This window comes from Oryza sativa, chromosome 6 (assembly GCF_034140825.1).
Source record: "Oryza sativa Japonica Group chromosome 6, ASM3414082v1".
Lineage (NCBI taxonomy): Eukaryota > Viridiplantae > Streptophyta > Magnoliopsida > Poales > Poaceae > Oryza > Oryza sativa.
In genome coordinates, this window is record NC_089040.1 from 20,931,888 (window position 1) to 20,958,673 (window position 26,786).

Here is a 26,786-nt window from a genome sequence, read left to right on the forward strand (position 1 = left end):
GTACGACATTTACACTTAGCATACATGACTTAGATTGTTAAAACATAAATGTCTCGTGACTTAGAAGATGTTTCTTGTATCAACAGATGGCTGACCGCGATGAGGAACAGATATTGTACGATACAATCGCGGAGGGAAGCAGCCAGTACTGGAATGAAGAAGAGGGGAACGAGGATCCAAACCAGTACTTGAACGAGGAAGGGAACGTGGAGAGGGATGCGGAGGGGAAGCAGCAGGGGCACGTGGAAAGGGATGTGGAGGGGAACCAGGAGGAGGAGGCTAGTGGTAGTCAACCCTCCGTTGGACAGAAGAGGGCACGCGGGCAACGAGGTGCAGCGAAGAAGCTTGAGGGTCGGCACATCATAACGGAAGTGGAAGAAGATGGACGTCCTAGTGCCCCGGCCGAAGCCGCCAAGAACTATGTACGTCACAGCGGTTGGGTTGTGCGGGATAACGTGCCTGTCAGTACGGTGTACTGGCGAAGAACAAGGGCACGCGGAGATCATGAGAGCTTTGTCCCAGATTCGGAGAAAGAGATGCTGTGGACCACAATGCTCGAGACATTCACCCTTCCTGCGGGTACAGAGGACAAAGTGAAAAGGTGGACTCTGAAGAAAATGGCAGAACAGTTTCAGAGCTTCAAGGGAGATCTGTACTAGAAGTATATACTGAAGGGGCAGACACCGAACTTCGACACATTCCCAAAGCTAAGGGATCACTGGGACGAGTTCGTTGCATATAAGACAGGTGAACAAGGGCAGGCGATGATGGAAAGAAACAAAGAAAATGCCGCCAAGAAGAAGTACCATCACCACTTGGGGTCAGGAGGCTATAGCGTCGCGATGCCGAAGTGGGAGCAGATGGAGGCTAGCTTGATTGAGAGGGGTATCGAACCGGCAACAGCCAATTGGCTGGAACGATCGAAGTTCTGGTACTATGCTCACGGTGGAACGCTCAACCCAGTTGATGGCTCACTGGTCTTTGGCTATCAGATACAAGAGGCTGCGCGACAACTAACAGATGCAGTGGAAGCCTCCTCTCAGGGCACGTTCCGACCAGACAGAGATAGGGTGAAATAACCGGGACTAAGGATGGCTCAGCCACGTGGCCGGCTGAGCCATCTTTAGTCCCGGTTGGTGTTACCAACCGGGACTAAAGATCGAGCTGACCTTTTTTTTTTGCATGGCCCTGTTGCTGCATGGTTTATATATATATATATGACCAAAATATATATTTACATTAAAGAAAATATGTGCATGCATATAGAAAAATAGACATGTATTAATTACAATCCATTATGATATCCTAGCTAGCTACGATTTCGACGTAGTAATCGTTATCTCAGAAGCTAAGGACCTATGAATTGTATTTCCGTCGTAGTAGAATTCACCCTTGGGATCAAGGATTTGTTCGTTGATGAATCCCATGAGTTGTTCTTAAACCGCCGCGATAAATTACTTGTGTGTGATCAGGTTATCTCTCATGCGAATAAACTATATGAATGTATGAAATTAATTAATAATTAAATAACAAATCGATACGTACGCAATGAAATTTTGAATTTATTTGTATGTACATCGAGCTCTCTTGTAGTGATGATTTGGTCTGCAAGGCAGTGGCAATACTCGCACACGTAGTAGCCGCACAAGTTAGTTCCCTGCTTTTGCTTTGCGCACTATAAATAAATGACAAACAGCGAGAGATCTAATTAATATACACTTGTATGTATTTGAATTGGAGATTCAATATAAATATAGAGCATGTGTACTCACAGGAAAATTGAACTTCCGCCTAAGTCTTTCTCTCCATTTGCCGCGGACCAAATGACGGAACCGATACCAAGCCCTACATGGAGTTTAAAGCTATGATTCGTAGTAGCAATTAATTATAACAAGATTCTTAATTAACATAGAAACTTATGACAGTACCTGTCTATAAGTTCGAAAAGCTTGCCAAACGTAGACTCTTTTTTATCCATTGAGTTATATACGTTGACGGTGCAGGCCTCCACGTCGAAGAGTAAAAGGACCCAGTGGAATCTACAATGTGTGTGGGATGCATTACATATGAAACACTTAGCATGTTCGTATGGGAATGAAATTTGGTATAGGAAGACAGTAAAATTAAACTAACTCTGTGTTGTACGGCAATAGTATGAACGTCTTGTAATGCTGCGCCTTCAGGAGATGGACGAGATTGTCCTCTGTGGCTTGCGGATATTGGTCGAGCATTGCGGCGTTTACTTTCCGAGGGTCGATGAATCCAGTATCGAAAACCCCCCGCCGTCGGGCCCTTTGAATCTCCATTCTACAACGATAAAAGGAAGTATATATTATATATAGTCTACTTATATACAAGGACCTAATTAATTAAAGGAAACGTAATAAGAAATCTAACTGAACAATACTTACAAAATCCAGCAACTCATAATAGAGACGTCGAGGGCGTCCAGCTGGTATAGTTCGTAGATACCCTTGAAATTGATCCAGAGAATGTCATCTCCTTGCAAGAAGTCCGTGTCCCTGATCCTCGCTCCAATCATCTCTCTACCGGTGGCGCTCATCTCCATGTACAGTTGATGGAACTTGTACATTTGTGTGGGTAGGGACTACAGCTGCTCAGGCTTGACAAGCGGTTTACCGAGTTCGTACATGTATTTCACTTCCTCCTTTTCGATTGGTGCGCCTCATAGCAATTGATCCGTAGTTAGCCCGGTGTCAGTAATAAATTATTCTATTCCAAAATCTTCACCGGTCACCAACGGCTCGATCTCCTGGTTTGGTTGCTCTCCAAGCTGAGGGACTGGTTTGGACTTTCCAGAAGATGCTTTCTTGAGTGTTCGCTCATAGTCCGATAGCTTTATGGCCTCCTTGGCAGGTGCAGACATACCCCTGAAGAAGTTCCTGACACTCGGGTCCATAGGAATTTTCTTTTCTAGACTTCGAGGCTTCAATTGTCTCCTGACTTCTGATGCCACATAAGCGTCAAGCTCCTCTTGAGTGCAATCGTACCCCGGGTCCTTGTTCTTGGCGGCGTCAACTTTCGCCTTCTTCGTTGCCCTTGTGGGGGCAGGCGGTGGAGCTTGGGGGGCCCTTGACTTGGAAGGTGTCGGACGAGGAGCTTGTGGAGGAGTCGGTGCAGGAGCCTGAGGTGGAGACGGTGCTGGAGCATGAGGAGGAGACGGTGCAGGAGCCTGAGGAGGAGACGGTGCAGGAGCCTGAGGAGATGGTGCACGAGACGCCGCTTGTCGCCCAGGGAGGATGATGTACCGCTTGTGCCATAGTATAATGGCGTGGCTTGTGTCTCGTAGATGTGTCTCACCGTCTCCTCCAGGGTAATCCAACTCGAGGTCCTCGTACGCGCCTTCGACCAACTCAACTTCGACCTTGGAGTATCCTGCTGGAATCGGCCTGCAGTGGTAAGTAGCTGAAGGGTCCGTTGGGATGGCCATGCCCGACGCCACCTTCACGTGGTGAGAGGTTATTTATTAGTAATCAACATATATAAGCAGCAACTTGCGGAATGGATAAATCTAAAATCTGTAAACTACGAGCTTACCTTTATTGATAAGTTCTTGAAGGTAATATGTAGCTCACATGGTGTCCGCTAAGTGATGTCACCAACGGGGCAGGTGGTTTCGTCCTGGGTTTGCATGGCGTCCATGCTCTGTGATCCTACCTGCCCCGTTGAGGCGCAGCTGCTACGATTTCCTGAAGGGCTCACCATTGCAAGAGGAATGGTCGGCTGGGGATCGTGGGACCGATGTGCGGCCATGCGTTTATCAACCTTCCTTGCCACCTCCTCTTGCATGCTGAGCTCGTAGCTCGATACCCTGTACTCAAGATCTGCAATCTTCGCCTCGGTATCTCTCTTGCTCCTCATCCGACTCCTGTACGTGTGGATGCCCTCCTTGAATCCAATCTTCTAAGGAATCACCCCTTTCCCTCATGTTCGTCCTGGATGCTCTGGAGTCTGCAGGGCGAGTGACAGCTCGTCCTTCTCTCTGTCGGGTCGGAACGTGCCCTGAGAAGAGGCTTCCACTGCGTCCGTTAGTTGACGCGCAGCCTCGCGTATCTGATCGCTGAAGACCAAGGAGCCATCAACTGGGTTGATCGTTCCACCGTGAGCATAGTACCAGAACTTCGATCGATCCGGCCATTTAGCGGTGGTCGGTTCGATACCCCTCTCAAGCAAGCTTGCCTCCATCTCCTCCCACTTCGACATCGCGATGCTATAGCCGCCTGACCTCAAGTGGTGATGGTACTTCTTCTTGGCGGCATTTTCTTTGTTTCTTTCCATCATCGCCTGCCCTTGTTGACCTGTCTTATATGCAACGAACTCGTCCCAGTGATCCATTAGCTTTGGGAATGTATCGAAATTCGGTGTCTGCCCCTTCAGGATATATTTCTGGTACAAATCTCCCTTGAAGCTCAAAAACTGTTCTGCCATTTTCTTTAGAGTCCACCTTTTCACTTTGTCCTCTGTACCCGCGGGAAGGGTGAATGTCTCGAGCATTGTGATCCACAGCATCTCTTTCTCCGAATCTGGGACAAAGCTCTCATGATCTCCGCGTGCCCTTGTTCTACGCCAGTACACCGTACTGACAGGCACGTTATCCCGCACAACCCAACCGCTGTGTTGTACGTAGTTCTTGGCTGCTTCCACCGGGGCACTAGGTCGGCCGTCTTCGTCCACTTCCATTATGATGTGCCGACCCTCTAGCTTCTTCGCGGCACCTCGTTGCCAGCGTGCCCTCTTCTGTCCAGCGGAGGGTTGACTTCCACTAGCCTACTCCTCCTGGTTCCCCTCCACATCCCTCTCCACGTTCCCCTCCTGGTTCCCCTCCACATCCCTCTCCATGTTCCCTTCCTCGTTCAAGTACTGGTTTGGATCCTCGTTCCCCTCTTCTTCGTTGCAGTAAAGATAAGATCTTTAGTCCCGGTTGATGAGAACAACCGGGAGTAAAGTCTTTACTCCCGGTTGTTCTCATCAACCAGGACTAAAGATATTTTCCCGCTATTTCCAAATTCTTTTTAAACCCGGTTAGGGTTAAGAACAGGGACTACTGATAAGCGCACTGAATATTAATTTCCATTACATATGTGTTTCTAAAATAGAAAATAATGCATTAAAATTATTTAAAGTCGAAAAATTAATGACAATTACTTCGAAAAATTATTGTTGTCTGTAGTAAATTAAGTGGATAAAACATAATAAGCAAATATATGATTTAAAATTAATAAAAATTCTAATAATCATATATACTTAGCATATGAATGATATTAAATTGTTAAAAATTGTAATTAACATATGTATATACATATGACATGCATGATTTAAAATTAATAAAAATTCTAATAATCATATATAATTAGCATATGAATTATATTAAATTAATTGTTAAAAACTCTAATTAACATATGTAAATGCCACATGCATGATTTAAACTTTTAAAAATTCTAGTTATCGCATATAACTAGCAAATACATGATTTAAAATTGTTAAAACCTCTAATAATTGTACGTAATTAACATATGCCATACAACAATTGATTTATATAGATAATCAATACATCCAAAATAGTTTACATCGTGCACACAATAATTACGGCAATACATCGGCGATGACGGTTGACCGCACATACTTTCTCCTCACTATTGTTCCCTCCTTGTGATCGCTACGTGAGTAAGGGGTGTATTCATTTGATAGGAGGATGCTAGGGTCAATCGTCACCATGAAAGGGGGTTGCCCATCCAACTGATCGTAATCCTCGTTAGTCTTGTCCTCAACTCCGACGATTTTTCTTTTGCCTGGGAGAACCACGTGACGCTTCGGCTCGTCAGGCCCTCTGCCCTTCTTTCCTTTGCTAGACATGTCCTTCACGTAAAAGACTTGCGTTACATCATTGGCAAGGACAAAAGGTTCGTCCGAGTATCCAACCTTGTTAAGGTCAACCGTTGTCATCCCACTGTCATCAATCATTACGCCTCCACCAGTCAACCGAACCCATTGGCACCGGAACAGAGGGACCTTGAGAGGACCATAGTCAAGTTCCCATATGTCCTCGATGGCACCGTAATATGTGCCAGTTGTTCCATCGTATCCTATGGCATCGATACGAACAACGCTGTTTTGGTTCGTGCTCTTCATGTCTTGGGCTCTCGTGTAGAATGTGTACCCATTGATCTCATATCCTTGGAATGTCGCGATTAATCCAGATGGTCCCCTCGCCAGGAAGGCCAGTTGTTGGTTGATCGTCTCGTTACCCATGAGATGTTGTCGTAGCCACGCGGGGAAAGTATCAATGTGATGCCGTGTATTCCATGCATCAGACTTACCGATGTTTCTGGCGCGAACTAGAGCCAAGTGCTCCTCGATGTAAGGAGCTACCAATGAAGATTGTTGCAGAACCGTGAAATGGGCTTTACGGAATAAATTGTTGTCTACCGTCATTATTGCTTTCCTTCCGAGAGTTCCCTTTCCCCGCAGTCTCCCTTCGTGGCGTGATTCAGGTACCCTGATTGGGCGAAGGTCTTCAATAAATTCTACGCAAAATTCGATGACCTCCTCTGTTCCATACCCCTTGGCGATGCTTGCCTCTGGACGAGCACAGTTACGAACATACTTCTTCAGAACGCCCATGTACCTCTCGAAAGGAAACATGTTGTGTAGGTACACAGGCCCGAGAATACTGATCTCTTTGACAAGGTGACAAAGCAGATGTGTCATTATATTGAAAAATGAAGGTGGAAATATCAACTCAAAACTGACAAGACATTGCACCACATCATTCTGAAGGGCTTCTAATCTATCCGGATCGATGACCTTCTGCGAAATTGCGTTCATGAAAGCACATAGCTTTGTTATTGTTGCCCGGACATTGTCTGGAAGGATACCCCTTATTACAACTGGTAGCAGTTGTGTCATCAACACATGACAGTCATGAGACTTTAGATTTGTGAACTTCTTCTCCTTCGTGCTTATTATTCGCTTGATATTCGTGGAGTGTCCAGACGGTACCTTTATGCTCTCCAAGTATTCAAACATACTTTCCTTCTCTACCTTGCTAAGAGTGTAGCTGGCTGGACTCAAGTAATGGCTTCCTTTCTCCTTTGGTTCCAGGTGAAGGTCGCCGCGTTGTTCCATATGCTTTAGATCATTACGTGCTTCTAGTGTACTTTCAACTTTCTATATACACCTAGGAAGCCAAGAAGGTTTACGCAAAGGTTCTTAGTGAGGTGCATCACGTTGATTACGTGGCGGACGTCCAAGAATTCCCAATAGGGTAACTCCTAAAATATAGAGTTCTTTTTCCACATCGCTGCGTGACCATCTTCGCTCTCTATAGGCTGGCTTACAGGCCCCTTTCCGAACACTACTTTAAGATCTTTAACCATAGCAAATACTGTTTTCCCGCTGCGATGTTTAGGCTTCGTACGGTGGTCCGCCTTATGTTCAAAGTGCTTGCCTTTCTTCCGTACCGGGTGGTTTGCAGCAAGGAATCGACGATGACCCATGTACAGAACCTTCCTACAGTGCTTAAGATACATACTTTTTGTTTCATCCATACAGTGAGTGCAAGCCTTGTACCCCTTGTTGGACTGACCGGAAAGGTTGCTAAGTGCAGGCCAATCGTTAATGGTTACGAACAGCAGCGCTCGTAGGTTAAACTCCTCCTGTTTGTCCTCGTCCCACACGGGGACACCTTCCTTTTTCCACAACAGTTTAAGATCTTCGACCAGTGGTGTTAGGTACACATCGATGTCGTTACCAGGTTGCTTGGGGCCTTGAATAATAATCGGCATCATTATGTACTTCCTCTTCATGCATAGCCAGGGGGGAGGTTGTAGATACACATCGTAACGGGCCAAGTGCTATGGCCGCTGCTCATCTCTCCAAAAGGATTCATGCCATCCGTACTTAAACCAAACCGTGTGTTTCGTGCGTCCTTTCCAAAGTCTTTAAATTTTCTGTCGATGTTTCGCCACTGCGAACCATCGGCGGGGTGTCTCAGCATCCCGTCCTGTTGACGCTCTTCAGCGTGCCATCGCATCATTCTAGCATTCACCTTATTCCTGAACAAACGCCTTAGCCATAGTATTATAGGGAAATACCACATCACCTTAGTAAGAATTCTCTTTTTTGTTAGCTGCTCGTTAACTTCTCCTGGATCGTCTCGTCTAATCTTGTATCGTAGTGCTTTGCAAACAATCAGGTTCTCGTACTCCTCACCGCGATATATGATACAATCATTCGGACATGCGTGAATCTTCTGAACTTCCAGCCTTAGAGGGCAGACTATCTTCTTTGCCTCGTACGTTGTCTCGGGCAATTTGTTTCCCTCCGGAAGAATGTTCTTGACGAGTTTCAATAAATCGACAAATGTCTTGTCACTAACACCATTTTTTGCCTTCCATTGCAAGAACTCCAGAGTGGTATCCAACTTTTTGTGCCCCTGCTCGCAACCTGGGTACAACGATATTCTGTTGTCCTCTAACATCTTGTCCAATTTATGGGCCCCTTTTCACTTTCGCAGTCCTCCTTGGCTTCCTACAACATCTGACCAAGATTATCCGCAACGTTGTTACCATCAGCATCCCTTTCCTCCTCGCCCGTTTGATTTCTTTCAAATCCAACGTACTGAGCAAAGTCCAGAATATTGTCGTCTTCCACTTCATCTTCTTCCATTTCAACACCTTGCTCTACGTGGGATGTCCAACAATTATAGCTTGGCATGAACCCCGACTCAAACAAGTGGAAATAAATAGTCCTGGATGCAGAATACTCCTTATGATTCTTACACTTACTGTATGGACAACAAATAAAACCCTTATGCCTGTTAGCTCCGGCCACTCTCAAAAAATAATGCACACTGTCAATAAACTCTTTGGACCGCCGGTCAGCATACATCCATTGCCGATCCATCTACATGACATGAAAAAAAATCGTACACATAATTATTCTTACAATAATGACAGTCATACAATAATTATAAAATAATTACAAACTCTTTCAACAGTCATACAACAATGACATATCATTATTCATAAAAAACTATAAAATATTACACCAAATAATTCTTATTTACTATTTCTAAAGTTTTATACTAATATTAATATTAATGTGTTGTAGTTCTTTTAATTTTCATTTTAGTTTGTTTTCTATTATTTAATATTAACTTTCACTATATTTTCCCTCTCAACTATTTTATAAAACCTTCTTTAGCAAATAAACTAAATTTCTATATATTCTTTCTTCCCCACACAAATTTTCTCTCTCATCAACTTACAAGTAAATTTTGGAGACATAAAAGTGTATAAAACATAGCTCCAAATGTAATATGACAAAAAAAACATTGGAGGATGAAGTTGCTAACATTTTAGGCACCTCCGATTTGTATATAATCACCAAAATAAATTCACTAGAAATTTTGGCATGACCTCCCCTCTTTTTTGAAGAAATTTTGAAGCTTGCTCGGGCAGCTGGAGGAGGAAGAAGACATATATATATATATATATATATATATATATATATATATATATATATATATATATATATATATATATATATATATATATATATATATATATATATATATGTATATATATATACATATATATATATATATATATATGTATGTATATATACATATATACATATATATATATATGTATGTATATATACATATATACATATATATATGTATGTATATATACATATATACATATATATATATATATGTATATATATATATATATATATATATATATATATATATATGGGTGGTACTTTAGTCCCGGTTGATGTTATGAACCGGGGCTAAAGATCGCCGGGATCTTTAGTTCCGGTTGGTAATACCAACCGAGACTAAAGTTACGATCTTTAGTACTAAAGATCCTGGGGGGGCCTGATAAGCCCTCACAGCATTTGAATCGGGACTAAAGATGATCGTTACCAACCGGGACTAAAGATCAAATATGCCCGTTACCCTTTTTAACCGGGACTAAACATCATCTTTAGCCCTGATTTTTATTGCAACCGGGTCTATTGTGGAATTCGGCCGACCGACGAAAGATGGTTTCTCCACCAGTGCAGCTTAATTTGCTACGTCTTCTCTCGATCGAAAGGAGATTAATTAAGCTAATTAATCTCGCCATCGTCTCGATCGTCATGGCCGCTGCCGTCCGGTCCGTGTGGGCGGACAACTTCGCCGCCGAGTCGGCCATCCTCCGCGCCGTCGCGCCATGCGCCGTCTACGCCGCCATTAACGTCCAGTATCCAGGCTGCGTCGTTTCCGCCGCTGGCGGCGCCGGCGACCACCGCTGCTACTACGACCTCACCGCCGAGGAGCGGTACCAGGTGGTGAGGGCGAACGCGGACGAGCTCAAGCCCCTCCAGCTCGGCCTCGCCGTGCGCACCGCCGACGGCGGCCGCTTCGCCTGGGAGTTCAACCTGAACGAGTTCGACCTCGCCGCCGACGGCGACATGTGCGAGCCGGGCTCCGTCGACTACCTCCGCCACCGCGGCATGGACTTCAACGCCCTCCCATGGTCGGGCGTCGGCGCCGCCAGCCTCGGCCGCCTGCTCTGGAGCTCCGGCCTCCTCGCCGCGCGGCCGTCGTGGGCCACCTTCGCCGGGGCCTACCACGTCGCCTACTTCGCCAGGATCTTGATGCTCGCCGTCGCCGTCGCCGGCACCGGCGGCGGCGGGGCGGCGAGGCGGCTCCCCGCCGACGTCGGGGGATTCGAGGAGATGGTCCGCTCGCTGCTGGGGCATCACGTGTACGACGTCAGGTTGCTGGCCGGGGAGCTCAGGGGCCCGCTCGCCGACGTTGCGAGGCAGCTCGGCGCCGCTGTCCCAGCCGACGCGGCCGCCGCGGGGCTCGCCGGCGCCGGCGCCCTCATGGCGCTGCAGGCTTTCGAAGCCCTGAGGGAGCAATGCCGCGGCGTGATGCCTCATCGTGGATTGCTATGTGGGATTCAAGCAAGCTAGTTTGTTTGTTAGCAAGGTTAGTACTCCCTCCGTTTCAAAATGTTTGACACTGTTGACTTTTTAGCACATATTTGACCATTCGTCTTATTCAAAAAATTTTATGAAATATGTAAAACTATATGTGTACATGAAAGTATATTTAACAATGAATCAAATGATATAAAAAGAATAAATAATTACTTAATTTTTTTAATAAGACGAATGGTCAAACACGTACTAAAAAGTCAACGGTGTCAAATATTTTGAAATGGAGGGAGTAATTAATTAGGAGAGGAGAAAGGGCCTATAGCTAAAAAAAACTAATTACAAGACTTCGTCAATCTCCAAGATAGATTTGTCGGCCCCTTCTTCGAAGATGTTTATAAGGGTGAGTGTGCGTGTGTTGTGAGTATGTACGTTGTACTGTGTAATTTTTAAAAAAATTAGGTGAGAAAATTGAGGTAATAATCGAGGTGGATTGCCAGGCGAAAGCGACGATCAAACGCATGCAGAGCCCAGAGCCCAAATCCGACTATGAGCCTATCAGATCAAGAGATTCAAGACTGATCGCTAAGAAACCAATATTGGAAGCGGTGATCGATTGTTTTATGTTGTTTTGTTACGAAATAATTTAGTCGTGTTGATTAATTGTGTCCGTGTCCGTATCCTTAGTGAGCCCAATATTTTGAGCTAACCACGTTAAAAAAATACATAGAGAGAGTATATACATATTTAATTAGCCATGTAACTGGGCAAGTGTCCTCACTCGCTGAGTTGAATAATTTAGTTGTGTAATTGCTTGTGAGTATCCTGAATTGTGTAAAAAAGGGTTATACTCCAGTTCAATTTAGATCCAGTTCACTTCTTCAGTTTAGATGATTGATATCGATTTTGCTCAAGTACTTTGTTCATATATTTACTTTCTTTCTTGAACTAGTTTAGTAGCATATGGATTATACGGTGATTCAAATTACTCGCTCTAGTATTCACAAAATTCCAACACACAATAACTTGTTAAATGTTTAGTTTAAAGAAAATGGTATACATCGATTTTCCTCCAAAATCTAGTATCATAATATCAAAAATTTATTATATTTTATTATAAACTTATTCTAATATAAAATTGATAGTTGGAATTTTAAGAGTTGGATCGAATTTCGTTATATAAACGCCAAATATTTATGTTTTGTTATATATCTAATTTTAAGAGTATTATTTTGTGATATCCGCTGGTACACTTAAAATAAATTTAAGACAGAAGGAGTCACTATGTTTTTCTTCCGTACAATTGAGATTGTAACGTGTATAGCATTTATTCACTAATTGTATACCAAATACAATTTGATTTCTATAGATAGAAGAGAAAAGTTAAATATAGCCACAAAATCTTGCTTGTGGCCTTCTTAATCCTATAGCATGTAAAGAATTGAACAAAATCTATGCTAACTCCCCTTTATGATTCGGCATCCAGCTTGAAACGTTTCATCACATACAAATCCTACATATCCCTGAGTAAACATACATAATACAACTGTCACTTACTAATTCGTGTTCTTGAATTGGTACAATAGACCACACTTACCGAGTTAAATGAATTAAATTTTATCCTCTGGTTATGCAAGACACGCCAGAAATCTGACCGCTTGTGTCTGTGTACCAAAATTCGTTGATCAAATCACATCACCAAATTTCTCTCTTTCTTTGCCAGCTTCTTTGTGTGATATTTCCGACTGAAATTCCCAATACATGATGCACGTCAACACACGAAGTTTTCAATATCAAATTAGTTTCATTAAATGAAACATTAAATATATTTTGATAATATATTTCTTTTGTATTAAAATGCTGCTAAATTTTTCTATAAATTTGATAACTTAAAAAAAATTTTGCTAAGAAAAAATTCAAAATGACTTATAATATGAGATGGAAGTAGTTAGTTTCACATATACATCGATCATCCCTGATCCCTACTTCAGAGTTCAGAGTTAACAAGCTTACTTAAACCGGCAACTGATCAGTTGGATCAACTTGTTGCTGTGCAGGCGCCGGCGGTGCTCCGGCCGCCAGCTTGCCCGGGTCAAGCTCTCGCCGGCACAGCGGGCACGTCCGGTGAGCGGCGAGCCACCGGTCGATGCAGTCGGCGTGGTACACGTGCTCGCACGCCGGCAGCCGCCGCACCATCTCCCCCTCCCGCACCGCGCCCAGGCACACCGCGCACTCCCGCCCGACGCCGCTCGCCGCCGTCGCGCCACCGTCGTCGGAGCTTCCAACTACATAAGCGTAGGCCGGGGGGAGGGCCTCCACAGGGAACGGCTCGCCGCCGCCGCTTTCGCCAGCAGCGACGACGACGACCGCGCCCTCGCCGTCGACGTAGCCGGAGACCGCGTCGCGCTCCCTCCATCTCCGGCAGCAGCAGAAGGCGAGCGACATGAGGGTGAGGAACGTGGCGAGGAAGATGGACAGGAACACGGCCGACACAACGATCAACCCGCGCGGCGGCGGGCCGGACGCCGACGCCGCCGCCGCCTGCCCGCCGCCGCCGCAGCATGTCTCGACGCCGGCGCCGGTCATCACGACCACTCCGACGAACACTACAAGAACGAGCTATCTTGCGACGGCGACGACGACGAGTCCATGTGCCGTTTTGCCGCGTATATAAATACGACAGGAGGAAGAGAGATCGAGATCATGGCCGCCAACGTTTTTGAGCTTTGTCAACGACTATAATATAATTATTGTTACAATAGTTTAATACTAGTGTACTAAGTAAAGTCAGAAGTGAATTAAGCTGGCATGCAGAAATGTTCGTCATGTCTGACATAATCCTCCGTGAATATACATATCTTTGGTAATAATATTGATGTTTGCTAGGTAGAATATATATGCATGCACTAACTAATTCAATTTCTTAATATTTATTTCTTCTTTGTCCAATAGGAGTTGAGATCGATCTGTAAACAGAATCTCCATTGGGCTGAATTTATTTGCTCAAACGATGACCTGATATTCTAGTTACCACTTAATTAGCAGCCCTGATATTTGCTTGTGCAGTTGTTATCACTTAGCAGCCTTGATATTCTAGTTGAGTAATTAATTAGGTGGAAAATTTTTCAGAGTCTGGGTCAAACTTGTTATTCAGTTAGCTTGATGACCAAGTATATATAAACATGTCAGTGATTATTTATGGGAGAGTAATCAATTTTGTCCTTTTCGCTCTTGGATCAATTTTATCCCTTGTTTATGTTGTCTAAAAATCTCCTCTATGGAATTGTCCCATGGACCGATCGATATATATTATATATTTGAGTAAATTTCGTAAATTATATATACTTTGATCAAACTTTAGCAAAACTACTACTACTCACTTCGTCCTAAAATATAAGTATTTTTAGCGTAGTGACAAGTCAAACTTTTTTAACTTTGACTATTAATAACAAAAAAAAAGTAAAAAAAATCAATCATGTAAAATTGATGTTATTAGATTTATCATTAAAATATTTTACTTTTATAGATATTGTTGGTCAAAGTAGTATCTCAGAGACCGTGTCAGAGTCCAAAAATACTTATATTTTAGGACGGAGGGGATACAATATAAGGCAGAGTATCATACTCATACACCTACTTATATTTAGGGGTGAACAGAACGCTCGTGGCTCGTTAGCTCGCTCGGCTCGTGACAAGCTCAGCTCGGCTCGGCTCGTTTAAATTTCGTAACGAGCCGAGCTGGCTTTTAAGCTCGTTAGGGATAACGAGCTAGCTCGTGAGCCTTAACGAGCCAAGGGATATGGGCTGTTACTACTTGGGCTGTAGGCCTGTGGTATAGAATAGAAGGCCCAACAGCCAACAGCCCGACTTCAACAGAAAACCCTAGACTGCCTAGTGCCGCACGCCCACACCGCATCCGCATCTCCCGATTCCTCGTCTCCGACTCTCCGTAGTGCGCGGCTGCCAGCCGCCACTATCGCTCACTCGTGCGTCACCTCGTCTCCTCTCCGCACGCGTTGGCGGCGCCGGCGGCGCCTCTCGCCGCCCGCATTCTGCCGGCCTCAGCCACCGACGGAGCGTCGCCTGCCCTCAGCCCCCGCCGGCCGCAGCCCCGTGCCACACGCCGACCTCGTCGAAAGCAGCAGCGGGAGCAGCAAAAGGTCCGCATGGATCCCTGTAGGTTGTAGTCAAGGATCTGCAAGACTTCTTGGCTGTTTGATTTTTTTTTTTCGAGGGGACTTGGCTGTTTGATTTTGACCTTCTGTGTATCCAAAGCCCTGTTTTGATCCCTGTAGGCGGGAGCGTGCTGTTTGGCCCTAAAGCCTCTGTGTCCATGGTGTGTATCCAAATTCCAAAATCTCTTTTATGGTTGTTCCAATTATCCTAGACTTCTTGGCTGTTTGATTTTGAGCATCGATGATATGCTTTGTCAAGAACAAAACATGGATCTCCTAAAAATTATTTGGTGGTTTATAAATTGCGAGTAATATTTCCCAAATTCCAATCCAGACAATCCTCTGTGAGATGATTGATTCAGTTCTTTGTTGTTAATTTTAACCTGAGCTCTTGTCAACTGATTCAGTTCTTTGCTTGGGAGCAGTAACGGCAGTTTTTTTTTGTTTGGCTCGCGAGCCTAACGAGCTAGCTCGAGCTTTCAAACGAACCGAGTGGAGCTAGGTTTCTAGATTATCCTAACGAGCTTGACTGAGCTGAGCTGAGCCGGCTCGCTATCCACCCTTACTTATATTAGTAATAGTATTATCACAACACTACATATTTTAGAGTTATCATACCCTATTATTGTGCTAGGGACTGGAGTTAAAAATAATCTGTAATTATTTGATAAAATTGATGCTAATTGTCTACATTACAACTTAAATGTTGTTTTGTGATAAATATGCTAAATGTTTAGTTTTGTGGTACACCATCTTACATATATATAATTTGATAATAGTTTGATTAAGGTATATATAATTTCATAGTTTGATTAACGTAGGTATTCTATCTCAGCAAACCACTAACCTAATAGCTTAGCGAGATCTATAGAAAATATTCTTTCAGATTTACGTGGAAGCAATCAGGAATGTTAGCTATAAATTGTCAATACTTCAGGTATAGAAAATACTTACTCTTTTTGTGCTAATTGATTTTGGAATGCTATGCTCCATGGACCAAAAAATATCCACTGTTCGGAATCAAGTAAGAAACGACATTTGAATCTTACATTTGAATCTTAATATTTTGTAGGAAAAAGTACGAATTACCCCCTTGAACTATCGCGGTCGACTGAGTTACCCCCTAAACCCGAAAACCAGACATTGCTCACCCTGAACTTTCAATAACAGACAAATTACCCCCCTCGACTTAATCCAGAGCGGTTTTGTTCTACGTGGCGTACGCGTGGCAACCCAATTAGCATTTTTTTTAAAAGTTGTGGGACCCACCTGTCATATCTCCCCTTCTCCTCCTCCTCTCTTCACACTCTCTCCCTTTCTCTCTCTCATGGGGCGACACAGAAGGAGTGAAGAAGTGCACCCAAGCGCATGGGGGGCGGCCACCCGAGTGCTGTGAAGAAGTGTCGGAGCACAGTCAGCGGCGGTGGCAGACGGATGACGCCGACACCGAGACACCGTCGCCGCGTTCCCGGCTCTACGTGTTCATCAGGGCGTCGCTCCTGTTGTCCGTCTTCTTCCTCGCCGCCAACGCCAATGGCCATGGCCACGTCCTCGTCGCCTCCGTCGACTTGTTCCACTCCTTGTGGGTGCGCTTCCGGGCGCGCCTACGTCTCCCCGCCGCTCCAACTCCTCGCCGACGCATGCGTCGTGCGCTTCCTCGTCCAGAGCGCCGACTGCCTCGTCTGGTGCCTCGGCTGCCTCTACATCCATCTCAACCGCATCAAACCTAAACCCATCTCCTCGCCGGCAATAGATAGAGAGAGAGAGAGAGCGGGGGGCTGGGAGAGAGGTTGGGCGAAGAGAGGGATGACAGGTGGCCCAGGGGTTATTTAACTTTTTTATTTTTGCTGACTAGTCTGCCACGTTTGGTGCCACGTGTACTAGCTCAAGTCAAAACCGCTCAGAACAGTGTTCAGGTAGGTCATTAGTTCAGTATAAATAGTTTAGGGTGTAAAATGTCTGGTATTAGAGTTTAGGGGGTAATTCGGTTGACCGCAATAGTTTAGGGGAGTAATTCGAACTTTTTCCAATTTGATATTACTCAGAGAGTATTATAAACCAAACCTTAAGTATGGTAATGACTGTTAATTTTTTGTTTTTACAATGTGTTATTTTGCGCAGTGATGCAGCTGTGTCTTGATTGAAGAAGAGTAGAAGACCATGGAAAAACATAGCAGAGCAAATGCTAAGACTACAGGGCCCATGTACCGCAGGCCGAGAATGGTTACATACTGTCTAAATCGGCATAACCAGCCCATACCAAAGTAACACCACCTACTCCTTACACAACAAAGACCATTGACGAGCCCAGCAGAGCCTAGCCAAAACACCAGTTGTGGGTTCGAAAAAGTATACCGAAGGTCCCTCAACTTGTTATCGAGTTACAAAATCGTCCCCTAACCGTAAAACCGGATACAACGCATCCCCCAACTTACAAAACCAGTGTAGATTAGATCCCTCGGTTGTTTTGCACCCGGTTTTATCCGACGTGGCGGCTGAGTCAGCGTGGGACCCACGTGGACCCCACATGTCAGAATGCCACGTCAGCAGGCTGGCCTCTCCCTTCCTCTCCTTTCCTCCTCTCTCTCTCTCTCACTCCTCTCTGGACTGGGCAGGGCGGCCGACGGTGGGGAGGAGGTCGCCGGGTGAGGAGGTCCGACGGTCGGCCGGCGATGCGGCGGCGGAGACACGGGAGAATGGGAGGGCGGTGGCAGGGCGAGGCGGCGTCGGCGGGCGAGCGCAGTGGCGGAGAGGTGGCCGCGGCGACGACGCCGTCGCGGCTCCCACTCCCTCTCCCACTCCTCCCCAAGCAGCGGCGGCGGCGGCCACCGAGCAGCGGCGCGACGAGGGCATCGTTCGCCATGGCGGCGGCACCTAGGCTCAGCGGCGGCGAGGCGTTCCGGCTGTCGGCGGATGCGGGCGCGGGCGCGCTCAAGCTGCACAAGGACGACATCACACTCTGGTCCGTCGACGGCGCCACCGTCGCCATCGTACGTCCTTCCTTCCTTGTTAATTCGTTCCCTTCCTCGATCCTTGCCGATGCTTGTGTTCGTGGCTATGGTGCGTTTCAAATCTGATGCTGCTCGTGTGGATTTGGTAGGATTAGCGCGCGTGGCCACACATTTGGTGGGATTAGTCTTGTGTTTGACTTTCACTAATCCTCAATCTTTCTAGAAATATTTGCAAAATTGTTAAAGCAATAATCTCTAACTCTTAACTATCTGGGTATGACGACGAAGAAGATGACAGTTATTCATATTTCTCAGGTTAATGCTGCTAATAAACGAATGCTAGGAGGTGGAGGTGTTGATGGAGGTGATTGAATGCAGCTACTAACTCCGTTTTTTAATAGATGACGCCGTTGACTTTTTCTCACATGTTTGACCATTCGTCTTATTTAAAAAATTTACATAATAATAATTTATTTTGGTATGAGTTGTTTTATCACTCATAATACTTTAAGTGTGATTTATATCTTATACATTTGTATAAATTTTTTAAATAAGATGAATGATCAAACATGTGAGAAAAAGTCAACGGCGTCATCTATTTAAAAAACGGAGGGAAAAACGGAGGGAGTATCATTTATCTCATCACGGATTGACTATCTCATACTCCAGTACAATTCTCATTGTAGCTATACATCGAGCTGCTGGACCTGAACTCGTAGAGGCCTGCCCAGTCCAGAGACGCGGGGCTGACAGATTCTCCTACGCCGACGAGCTTCTCAAGGCGTTCTGCGCTGCCTTTCCTTCTTCTTCATCGTCGTCGCCTGCGCCGCCGCCGACGCAGCCGCAGCCAGAGCAGCAGAAACCGGTGGTGGTGGTGGTGTAGGAGAATCCGCCAGCCCCGACGACGGCCTCTCCGGCCAAGGCGAAGCTGGCGGCCGCGAGGCAGGTGCCAGGCGGCGTGCCTAGATCCAAGAGGAGGTGAGCTTTCTTCACTTTGCCTCCACGCTCACCCACGCCGTCGCCTTCGGCTTCCCGCGTCGCAGCCGCAGCCGCAGCCGCCGCCGCCGCCGCCTCCTCTCCGCCACCGCGCTCGCCCGCCGACGCCGCCTCGCCCTGCGGCCGCCCTCCCATTCTCCCGTGTCTCCACCGCCGCATCGCTAGCGACCTCCTCCCCACCGTCGACCGGCCTGCCAAGTCTAGAGAGGAGTGAGAGAGAGAAAGAGAGAGAAGAGAGGAAAGGAGAGGAAGGGAGAGGCCAGCGTGCTGAAGTGGCATCCTGACATGTGGGGCCCACGCTGACTCAGCCGCCACGTCGGATAAAACCGGGTGCAAAACCACCGAGAGACCTAATCTACACTGGTTTTGTAAGTTGGGGGATGCGTTGTATCTGGTTTTGTGGTTAGGGGACAATTTTGTAACTCGATGACAAGTTAAGGGACCTTCGGTGTACTTTTTCCTTGTGGGTTAATCACTTGATTGGGTTGAAAATTCGGTCTGAAAGCAAAAACCACATGTGACACAGGCCTGATTACAACTGTAAGTCCATAATATGTATAAGGTGAATAAAAAGACTCCTAACTCGGCTCGGCTCAATTTGACAGAGTTACCGAGTTGAATAGAGTTCAAACTATTAATCATTTGTTTATTAACGGGCCAACTCAAGCTAACTTGCCCATTACTCGCTTAGCTCGTGAATGGGTGACTCATTAAACCACAAACCGAACATAGGTTGTCAAGTATAGGCCACATGCCCACTATCGTACACATTGAGTCATTACGCATAGCACGGTCGAGGTCATAGCCCTCTGTCGGTCTTAGGCTCACAAACGGTTCTAGGCTGCTAGCAACATGCATGTAGAGTAAATTGCATATTGGTCCTGGTTTTCTTACCTGTGTTGCACAATGGACTAAATGCTACCCCATGTTTTCACTTTTAATACATATGAAGTTACCAAAACTTTCATCTTGGACTAGTGGCCCACATGTTATGTAGAAAGTGTTTTCTTCCATCTCTCCCGTCTTCACCGACGAATGCATCAATCTCATCTTGGACACGTGGTCAGTGACCAGCAGTCTAGCACGAGTGCAGCTTTGCTGGTGTGATTTGCTTGGGGTTGATTCCAATTGAAGTCCGATCTTGAGCAACGCAGCGCAGGTTGGCCAATGGATGGACCGAGATCGATCGAGCGCCAGGTTGTACGCGAGGAGCTTAAGCTCCTACACGAGGATGGATCGACGGTTGTACGTGCCTTCACCAGTCAAGCTCGAGGGGCGCCCGCACTCGTCTCCCAGTGGCAGCGCCAACGACAGAGCCCATTCCATCTCGCGCATCGCGTCAGCCGATGGAGCGGACGAGCGGTGATCATCTTCAAGAGGGAGGGATGCGGCACAGAGCTGCCGAGGACATGCCGGCGGCCACTCGATGTTCGTGCAGCTAGGCTGCTACTGCTGCATTACTGGGGAAGAGATGAGCTCTGCCCGATCAGGATAGGGACTAATAAAATAGGTAGATGAATGGCTGAGGCTGACATGTGGGTCAACTAATCCAAATTGCATAGTTTGGTAACAAAACCTTTATGTTCCTAGTCCAGTATGCAACTTAGGTAATTAAACTAGTCCAAAGTGTAATTCACTCATTTTTAAATTATATATACTGTGTTGTAACGAGTTTAATGAGCCAACCTGAGTTTCGTTAATCCAAGTTAGCTCATTAATTTAACATTTTTCACAGGTTAAATAGAGTTTTTTTTTTGAAACAAGGTTAAATAGAGCTAGATTATTATATGTATAAGCTTTTGTTTTTGCTAACCGCGTCGTGCTTTTCTAAATTTTTTTCATAACTTTTGGATGCTTTTTTAATGGATTTGCTAACCTCCTCTCGACAGAAATTGTATCCCCAAATCTTGCAGATTTTGGGCCACCGGATGAGCTTTAAGATTCGTGCTCCAGGCCTTCTCCTCCAGCTCCGGCTACCTCCTCTTCTTCTCTGGCGCCGGCGACACCCCCGGGGTAGGGTGGGGGTTGGAGGAGGAGTTCACCGGCGTAGAGGGATGGCCGGGGGAGGCGGCAGCTCGGCGATGGGCGGCGGATCGGGCGGGCGGCGAGGCGCCGGCGGCGGCGCCGGAGCCGCGGGGCTGGAGGAGGGCGGTGGGCTGGCGTTGGTGGCGGGGGTATCACCGACGACGACTCGTGGAGGAAGGAGGGGGAGGGGGTGAGGGGGAGGAGGCTGGCCGGGGAGGTCTCGCCGGCGCCGTTGACGCCCTCTGGTGAGCCGGCGCGACGCGGTGGGGTGGTGGCGGCGGGGGATCGGCCGGAGGGATCGGTCGGAGGGTGGCGGCTGAATCGCGCGACATCGGAGGGGAACGGAAGGAGAGCTAGGGTTAATGCCTCTGCACGAATCTTAAAGCACATCCAATGATCTAAAATTTGAAAGATGGGAGGTGAGATTTTCTGTCAATAGATGTATAGGCAGACCCTTTTTTCGGAAGGTTTTTCTTAAGGTTGGGAGACTCATGACTTGGGAACTCTCTGTTACGCTCATGGTTTACAGTTTTTCAAATAAAGGATTAAAACCTGACCTCCACACTAAAAAGGATATATACGACCAATAATGTTTATGGAGTACATAAATTGAGTCCGTAAATAGAATTAACTCAACCAACACCGAAAGGACACTTAGACTTGAACCCATTAGAAAACAAATTGAAAGTTCTTGCAACAAGTATCCCAAAACTAAAGAACCAAACTATGATTTTAGTTTCCTTCTCAAGTTTCAACCAAATGTCGCAAAGAAGTGCATCACTCTAGTTTCTAACAATTTGCACCCTTCCTTTGTCATATCGCTATCCTCTTCCTTACACAACAAAGACCATTGATGAACCCAATGCATCGCCCCTGAAAACTACATGCAAACATGAGTTAAATGTGGAGCCATCGAAGACCACATTATTTCTACAGAATTAAACCGCCCAACACAAAGCTATAATTCCTACAAAAATTTGGTACTTTAGCCTAGGTTGTAAACCATTTAGCCAATTGTCAACCATATTAGCAACATTATCAGACGGTTTAATCCCGAAGGTAATAATGACGATGGTTCATACAAATCTAACAATTTGACAATTAAAGAAAAAGATGTTGTATTGTTTCACCATGAGTAAAAAACAACATTTAGTATTGCTCTTCCATCTTCTTTTTGCCAAATTATCATGACTCTCTTTTTAGATATCACAAGCAAATCTTTAATTTTAAGAGGAATTCTAAGATTCCAAATGAAAATTTTCCTTGGCACAATATCCCTATACATGATTGCTTTGTAGATAGTGTTAACAGTGAAGATTTCCATCTTATCAGCTTTAATTTCCGATTGGAAACATCTCTTTGTTAGGAGAAAATTAACTAGGGCCACTCCAGCCACTAGGTTAAACCAAGTTACTAGCTTGTCTGCTACCAAAGCCCTCCTAAATGAACATTTTAGTGATACTCTTTCCATTCCATTGTATCCATCACTTTAACATCCTTGTTCCATACTAAGTTGTACAACAAGGGATAAAGCTTACTGGACGAGGAGTTTCCTATCCAACAATTCTGCCAAAATCTTAACTGCGTACCATCATTCATACACCTTGTATGCTCCTCAAATAAAAAACAGAACAAAAACTAACAAGGGGTAATTTTGTCCTTATAAAAAAGTTGAGCCTGTAAAATATTCTAGGAGGGGAGCGGTTGTCTTGTATAGATGGCCATAAGGCCCCAGGCCCGATGGCTCGGCCCAGGCACAGCACAGCCCGATTGAGGTTGTGCCCGGGCTGGCCCGACCCGACAGCTGGGCCGTGCCTGGGGTCGATGCCTTGGCACCGTGGGCTGGCCTAGCACGGTCCGATCCAATGAGGAAGGAAGATAAATAGTTTAGAGACTAAAATTAGACTTAATGCAGCCATATAATTCATGGCCCAAGGGAGAAGGGACACAAAATAGACTTATTACAATCATTTAGAGATGGCCCAAAGAAATGAGGGAAGGATATTAGACTTTCTTTATGAAGAAGCACGATGTGCTGTCATTCCCATCCCGATCTGACCGGGCTCCTCCTCCTCGTCTCCTGCTCTCTTCACCGCCGCAGACCAGGTCAGCAGTTGAGCACCATGGCAAGAAAGTTGAGAGGTCAGGCGGCCAGCAGCGGCACGTACGTACCTCGCGCCCAGCACAGCCGCGCAGTCGCAGATCGAGCAGATGTGGTCAGACTCAGAGCTGGACATGTGCGCAACGCTCTCGGCTCAGCCCCTTGGCTGCAGTCTGATGGCATGGAGGCGGATTTCTTCGTAGTCACCGGCGTGGATCGCTCGGAGGCGATACACAGCCGGCAGGGGCAGCGACTCTGCTCGCCGAAGGAATGGGGATGGGCTGTTCATCAGAGCTCGCGCCCCGCCGCCGCCGCCGCAGCCGCGAATTGATCGCTCCATCGATGGGACCAAGTTTGGATGGATAGGATATGGAATCAGTTTTTTTGCAAGGACAAGCTAATAGGGATTACTCTGTTATAATCTACTTCGTATAATCTGCGGTCGGTTTTCAATTTCTTTTAGATTTCTCCGGTGTCCTAAATACAGTCGACATCTTTGCCTTTTGATGAGATTTAGTTAATGTCTTTATTAATCCTTGTACAGTTCCACCATCTATGGTTGGTAGCCTAGCATCCCGTGTGTCTTTTGTCGACTGTCATCCCTATGCATTACTCTCCCGTTGTCAAATAACTAGTATCGTAATAAAAAACAAATTACGTATGTCGTTAATTACATATATTCTTGGGCATCAAGCTTGCTACTAGCTGATTTGATTAACAGGTTTGACCCACAAACATGAGAATTTTCCTGTGCATAAGAAACTTTTGGGCAGCATATATATGTAAGTTTCAGTTTGAAAATATGAATCACGAAAGGGACGTAAGAGATTAGAGATTTACGAATTGTGCTAATTGAGATCATCAGCTCATGTTCTCTCTGCCAAGCTACATTACATTACACAAGAGATGTAGTCACGGATTAGGTCAGACATGACGAATCTCTAATTCTCTACTAGCTTAATTCGCTTGTCTTTATTTTTAAGATATATATAATGGAAGATGAAAGATACATCTATCGATCCCTCTTCTGACTTTACTTGATAATAATAGGATAAAATCCAGTAGTCTTTCGCTGATCTTTTGCAAATAACTTTAAATTTTTGCAGCCAAAATTCCAATGGACTCTCAAATTCCAGTCTCGAGCTCCCCTCTGAACACCATTTCTTGGCAGCGCGCACAGGCATGAACGGCTTTGCTCCGACCGGCTACCAGCAGCCGCCGCCGCCGCCTGCGGCCAGCGCTTCGCCGGGCGGATGGATCGCGTCGACGGCCATCTTCATGTCCATCTTCTTCTCCACCTTCCTCCTCGCCATGGCGGTCTCCGTCTACTGCTGCCTCCTGTGCAGAGACCGAGTCCGCTCGGACCGCGACGACACCGGCGCCGTCGCCGAGCGCGCACGTGGCGGCGGTATCGTCGCCCCGCTCCCCGTCGAGGCCCTCCCCCCGGCCTACCCTTATGTAGTTGGAAGCTCCGAGGATGGTGGCGCGACGGCGGCGAGCGGCGGCGGGCGGGAGTGCGCGGTGTGCCTGGGCGCGGTGCGGGAGGGGGAGATGGTGCGGCGGCTGCCGGCGTGCGAGCACGTGTACCACGCCGACTGCATCGACCGGTGGCTCGCCGCGCACCGGACGTGCCCGCTGTGCCGGCGAGAGCTTGATCCGGGCAAGAATCCGCCTGATCAGTTGCCGGTTTAAGCTGATCTCAATGTGCAACATGTATTGATTCTTTCTTTTCTATAGGGGCATGCATGGTGTTTTGTGTCTTTAGGGGATGTCCTCTTTTTTTTTTCCTAAAAATACATGTAAATAGCTATGTAAAGTTCTGAAGAATTTGATGACATTAGTGAAGCATATGTATCTAGCTATACTGTACTTTGAAATTCAAAGTTTAATTTCGATCCATACATTGAGGAGAGAAAAAAAAAAGATAAATGTAACATAGTGCCTTATTAGAGCCCTGTTTTTTCATTTAAACCTGTGTAGAGCTATTCTTGTACAGTTTTTTCCTACTATATTCAATGAAACTAGAAGTGTTTCTTTTAACAACATTATACTATTATAGTTATATGTCACTCTAAATTGGTATGTAGTATGTTACAAATCAACTAACAATAACAAAAATAGAAGAAGATGGCAAACACTCAACAATGTGTTTGTTTTGGCACTACATTAATCAGTACATTGAGATATACGTATATAAAACTTGAACGTTCTAAAGCCTAAAAAAAGTATTACTAATAAACATACAGGGGTGTGACCTAGGCACACGCAATGCTTGGTCACAACTGACCTTGGTGGGTCGGCCAACATTGGACCAAAGTAGGATGGTCACCCTAGCAACAGGGCACATGAAAACAAATATTGGAGGTAGGACCAAATTACTTCCTCCGTCCCGAAAAGCTTGACGTTCCAAGCATTATGACACAAATTAGCTTATAGAGCAAATTACCAATCCACCCTCCATTTATCAGCTATTGCTAGAATGAATGAGCATGCACTCAATTCAAATGAGTGGTCCAGAATAATCCAAGGCAAAAACAAATAGCTCCCAGAGCTGAAACGACCATCATTTTGGGACATTTTGTGAGCTGTAGAACGACAACCTTTCCAGGACGGAGGAAGTAGGTCACATCAGAAGGAGATGGAACCTAATCAATATTCTGTCAATGGCCGGAAGAGATATGCTTTGGTATTTTGGTGACTCCTTGTTGGTAGAGTTGTGTAGAATATCATATCAAAAGCTTTATATCTACAAAGCTCCACTGACATCATGATATAATTATGATTTTTCTGGTGTATATATATGAAGATATTTTTTTAATACTATATATATTAGTTGGAGAAGAAAGGTGTAGAGATAATTGCTTGGAAAATGAAGTTGTCCATGCAAAGGTGCCAAAACTCGGTGGCACTAAGTAGGAAACGAATGCTACGTGAAGATGTTGATGCACTACCTGTCGACGTTTGATAGTCACGACTAGGGTATTTGGATGGTATGAGGATCGTTGGTACTAGGTTATATGCGAGATTGTGGTAAAAGAGATGGAGACAAGGATTTTTATACAGGTTCAGGCCCCTTATCTTACAGGTAATAGCCCTACATCCTGTTGGCTGAAGCCGGTGTTGCTCTTTATTCATCTAGATCACACAAATACAATATTTGAGATAACCTATCTAGCTATTGTCGACTTGGCGGCTAGATAACCAACTCATAGTCGATGACAAGGTAATCTTCCTCCTCGAATCCGTACTTGGCGAGATCAGAGATGGCGCTAGATCCCTCTTGCCGGCCCCCGTAGGTACCGGATGGGGTATGGCTAGGCTAATCTCTGATGTCGATATACGGCAGCGTATTGGCTTGTAGCTTTGTGGCTTCTCTCCTCCTGGGGGCTTGTATCTATACCCATAGATGCTCCCTTGTCCAAGTAAGACTAGGGAGATAAATATGATTTAAGTAGTCCTTGTCGTTTTCATGTAGAACTCTATTTGTCCTTCCTTATCCGGAACTCCTTCTATATACGAAGTTTGTTTCCGTATAAGACATGGTATGTGGTGGGCCCTGCCGAGCTTAGTCAATTACTATTG

The 26,786-nt window shown here is 45.7% G+C and overlaps 4 protein-coding genes and 1 long non-coding RNA gene across 6 annotated transcripts; 4 read left to right on the top strand and 1 right to left on the bottom strand.

Annotated features, from left to right (window-relative positions):
- Positions 1–10,170: 10,170 nt before the first annotated feature.
- Positions 10,171–10,992, top strand: LOC107275861 (probable CCR4-associated factor 1 homolog 11). The gene has a single exon (XM_066311746.1). It carries the CDS (start codon positions 10,171–10,173, stop codon positions 10,990–10,992), a length of 822 nt encoding a protein of 273 aa, XP_066167843.1.
- Positions 10,993–12,189: 1,197 nt separating this feature from the next.
- Positions 12,190–13,627, bottom strand: LOC107277142 (RING-H2 finger protein ATL43). Of its 2 annotated transcripts, XR_001546692.3 has the most exons (3): positions 12,970–13,627; positions 12,554–12,701; positions 12,205–12,479 (listed from the first exon to the last, which is right to left on the bottom strand). XR_001546692.3 is itself a non-coding variant. In XM_015787309.3 (2 exons), exon 1 carries the CDS (start codon positions 13,540–13,542, stop codon positions 12,970–12,972), a length of 573 nt encoding a protein of 190 aa, XP_015642795.1. In that variant the 5' UTR covers positions 13,543–13,626; the 3' UTR covers positions 12,190–12,701. The 2 variants fall into 2 exon arrangements, 1 of the variants encoding a protein (XP_015642795.1); XM_015787309.3 differs by having other exon boundaries at positions 12,190–12,701; positions 12,970–13,626.
- Positions 13,628–14,859: 1,232 nt separating this feature from the next.
- LOC136356784 (uncharacterized) lies at positions 14,860–15,454 on the top strand. Its single transcript, XR_010741765.1, has 2 exons — positions 14,860–15,116; positions 15,252–15,454. It is a non-coding gene; the product is annotated as an uncharacterized lncRNA (long non-coding RNA).
- Positions 15,455–16,119: 665 nt separating this feature from the next.
- LOC107276708 (uncharacterized) lies at positions 16,120–19,553 on the top strand. The gene is made up of 3 exons (XM_015787268.3): positions 16,120–18,121; positions 18,398–18,446; positions 18,769–19,553. The coding sequence occupies exons 1-3, from the start codon at positions 17,804–17,806 to the stop codon at positions 18,963–18,965; spliced, it is 564 nt and encodes a 187-aa protein (XP_015642754.2). The 5' UTR covers positions 16,120–17,803; the 3' UTR covers positions 18,966–19,553.
- A 3,580-nt stretch (positions 19,554–23,133) lies between these two features.
- Positions 23,134–25,066, top strand: LOC107276107 (E3 ubiquitin-protein ligase ATL23). Its single transcript, XM_015786864.3, has 2 exons — positions 23,134–23,267; positions 24,311–25,066. Exons 1-2 carry the CDS (start codon positions 23,134–23,136, stop codon positions 24,894–24,896), a joined length of 720 nt encoding a protein of 239 aa, XP_015642350.2. The 3' UTR covers positions 24,897–25,066.
- Positions 25,067–26,786: the final 1,720 nt, after the last annotated feature.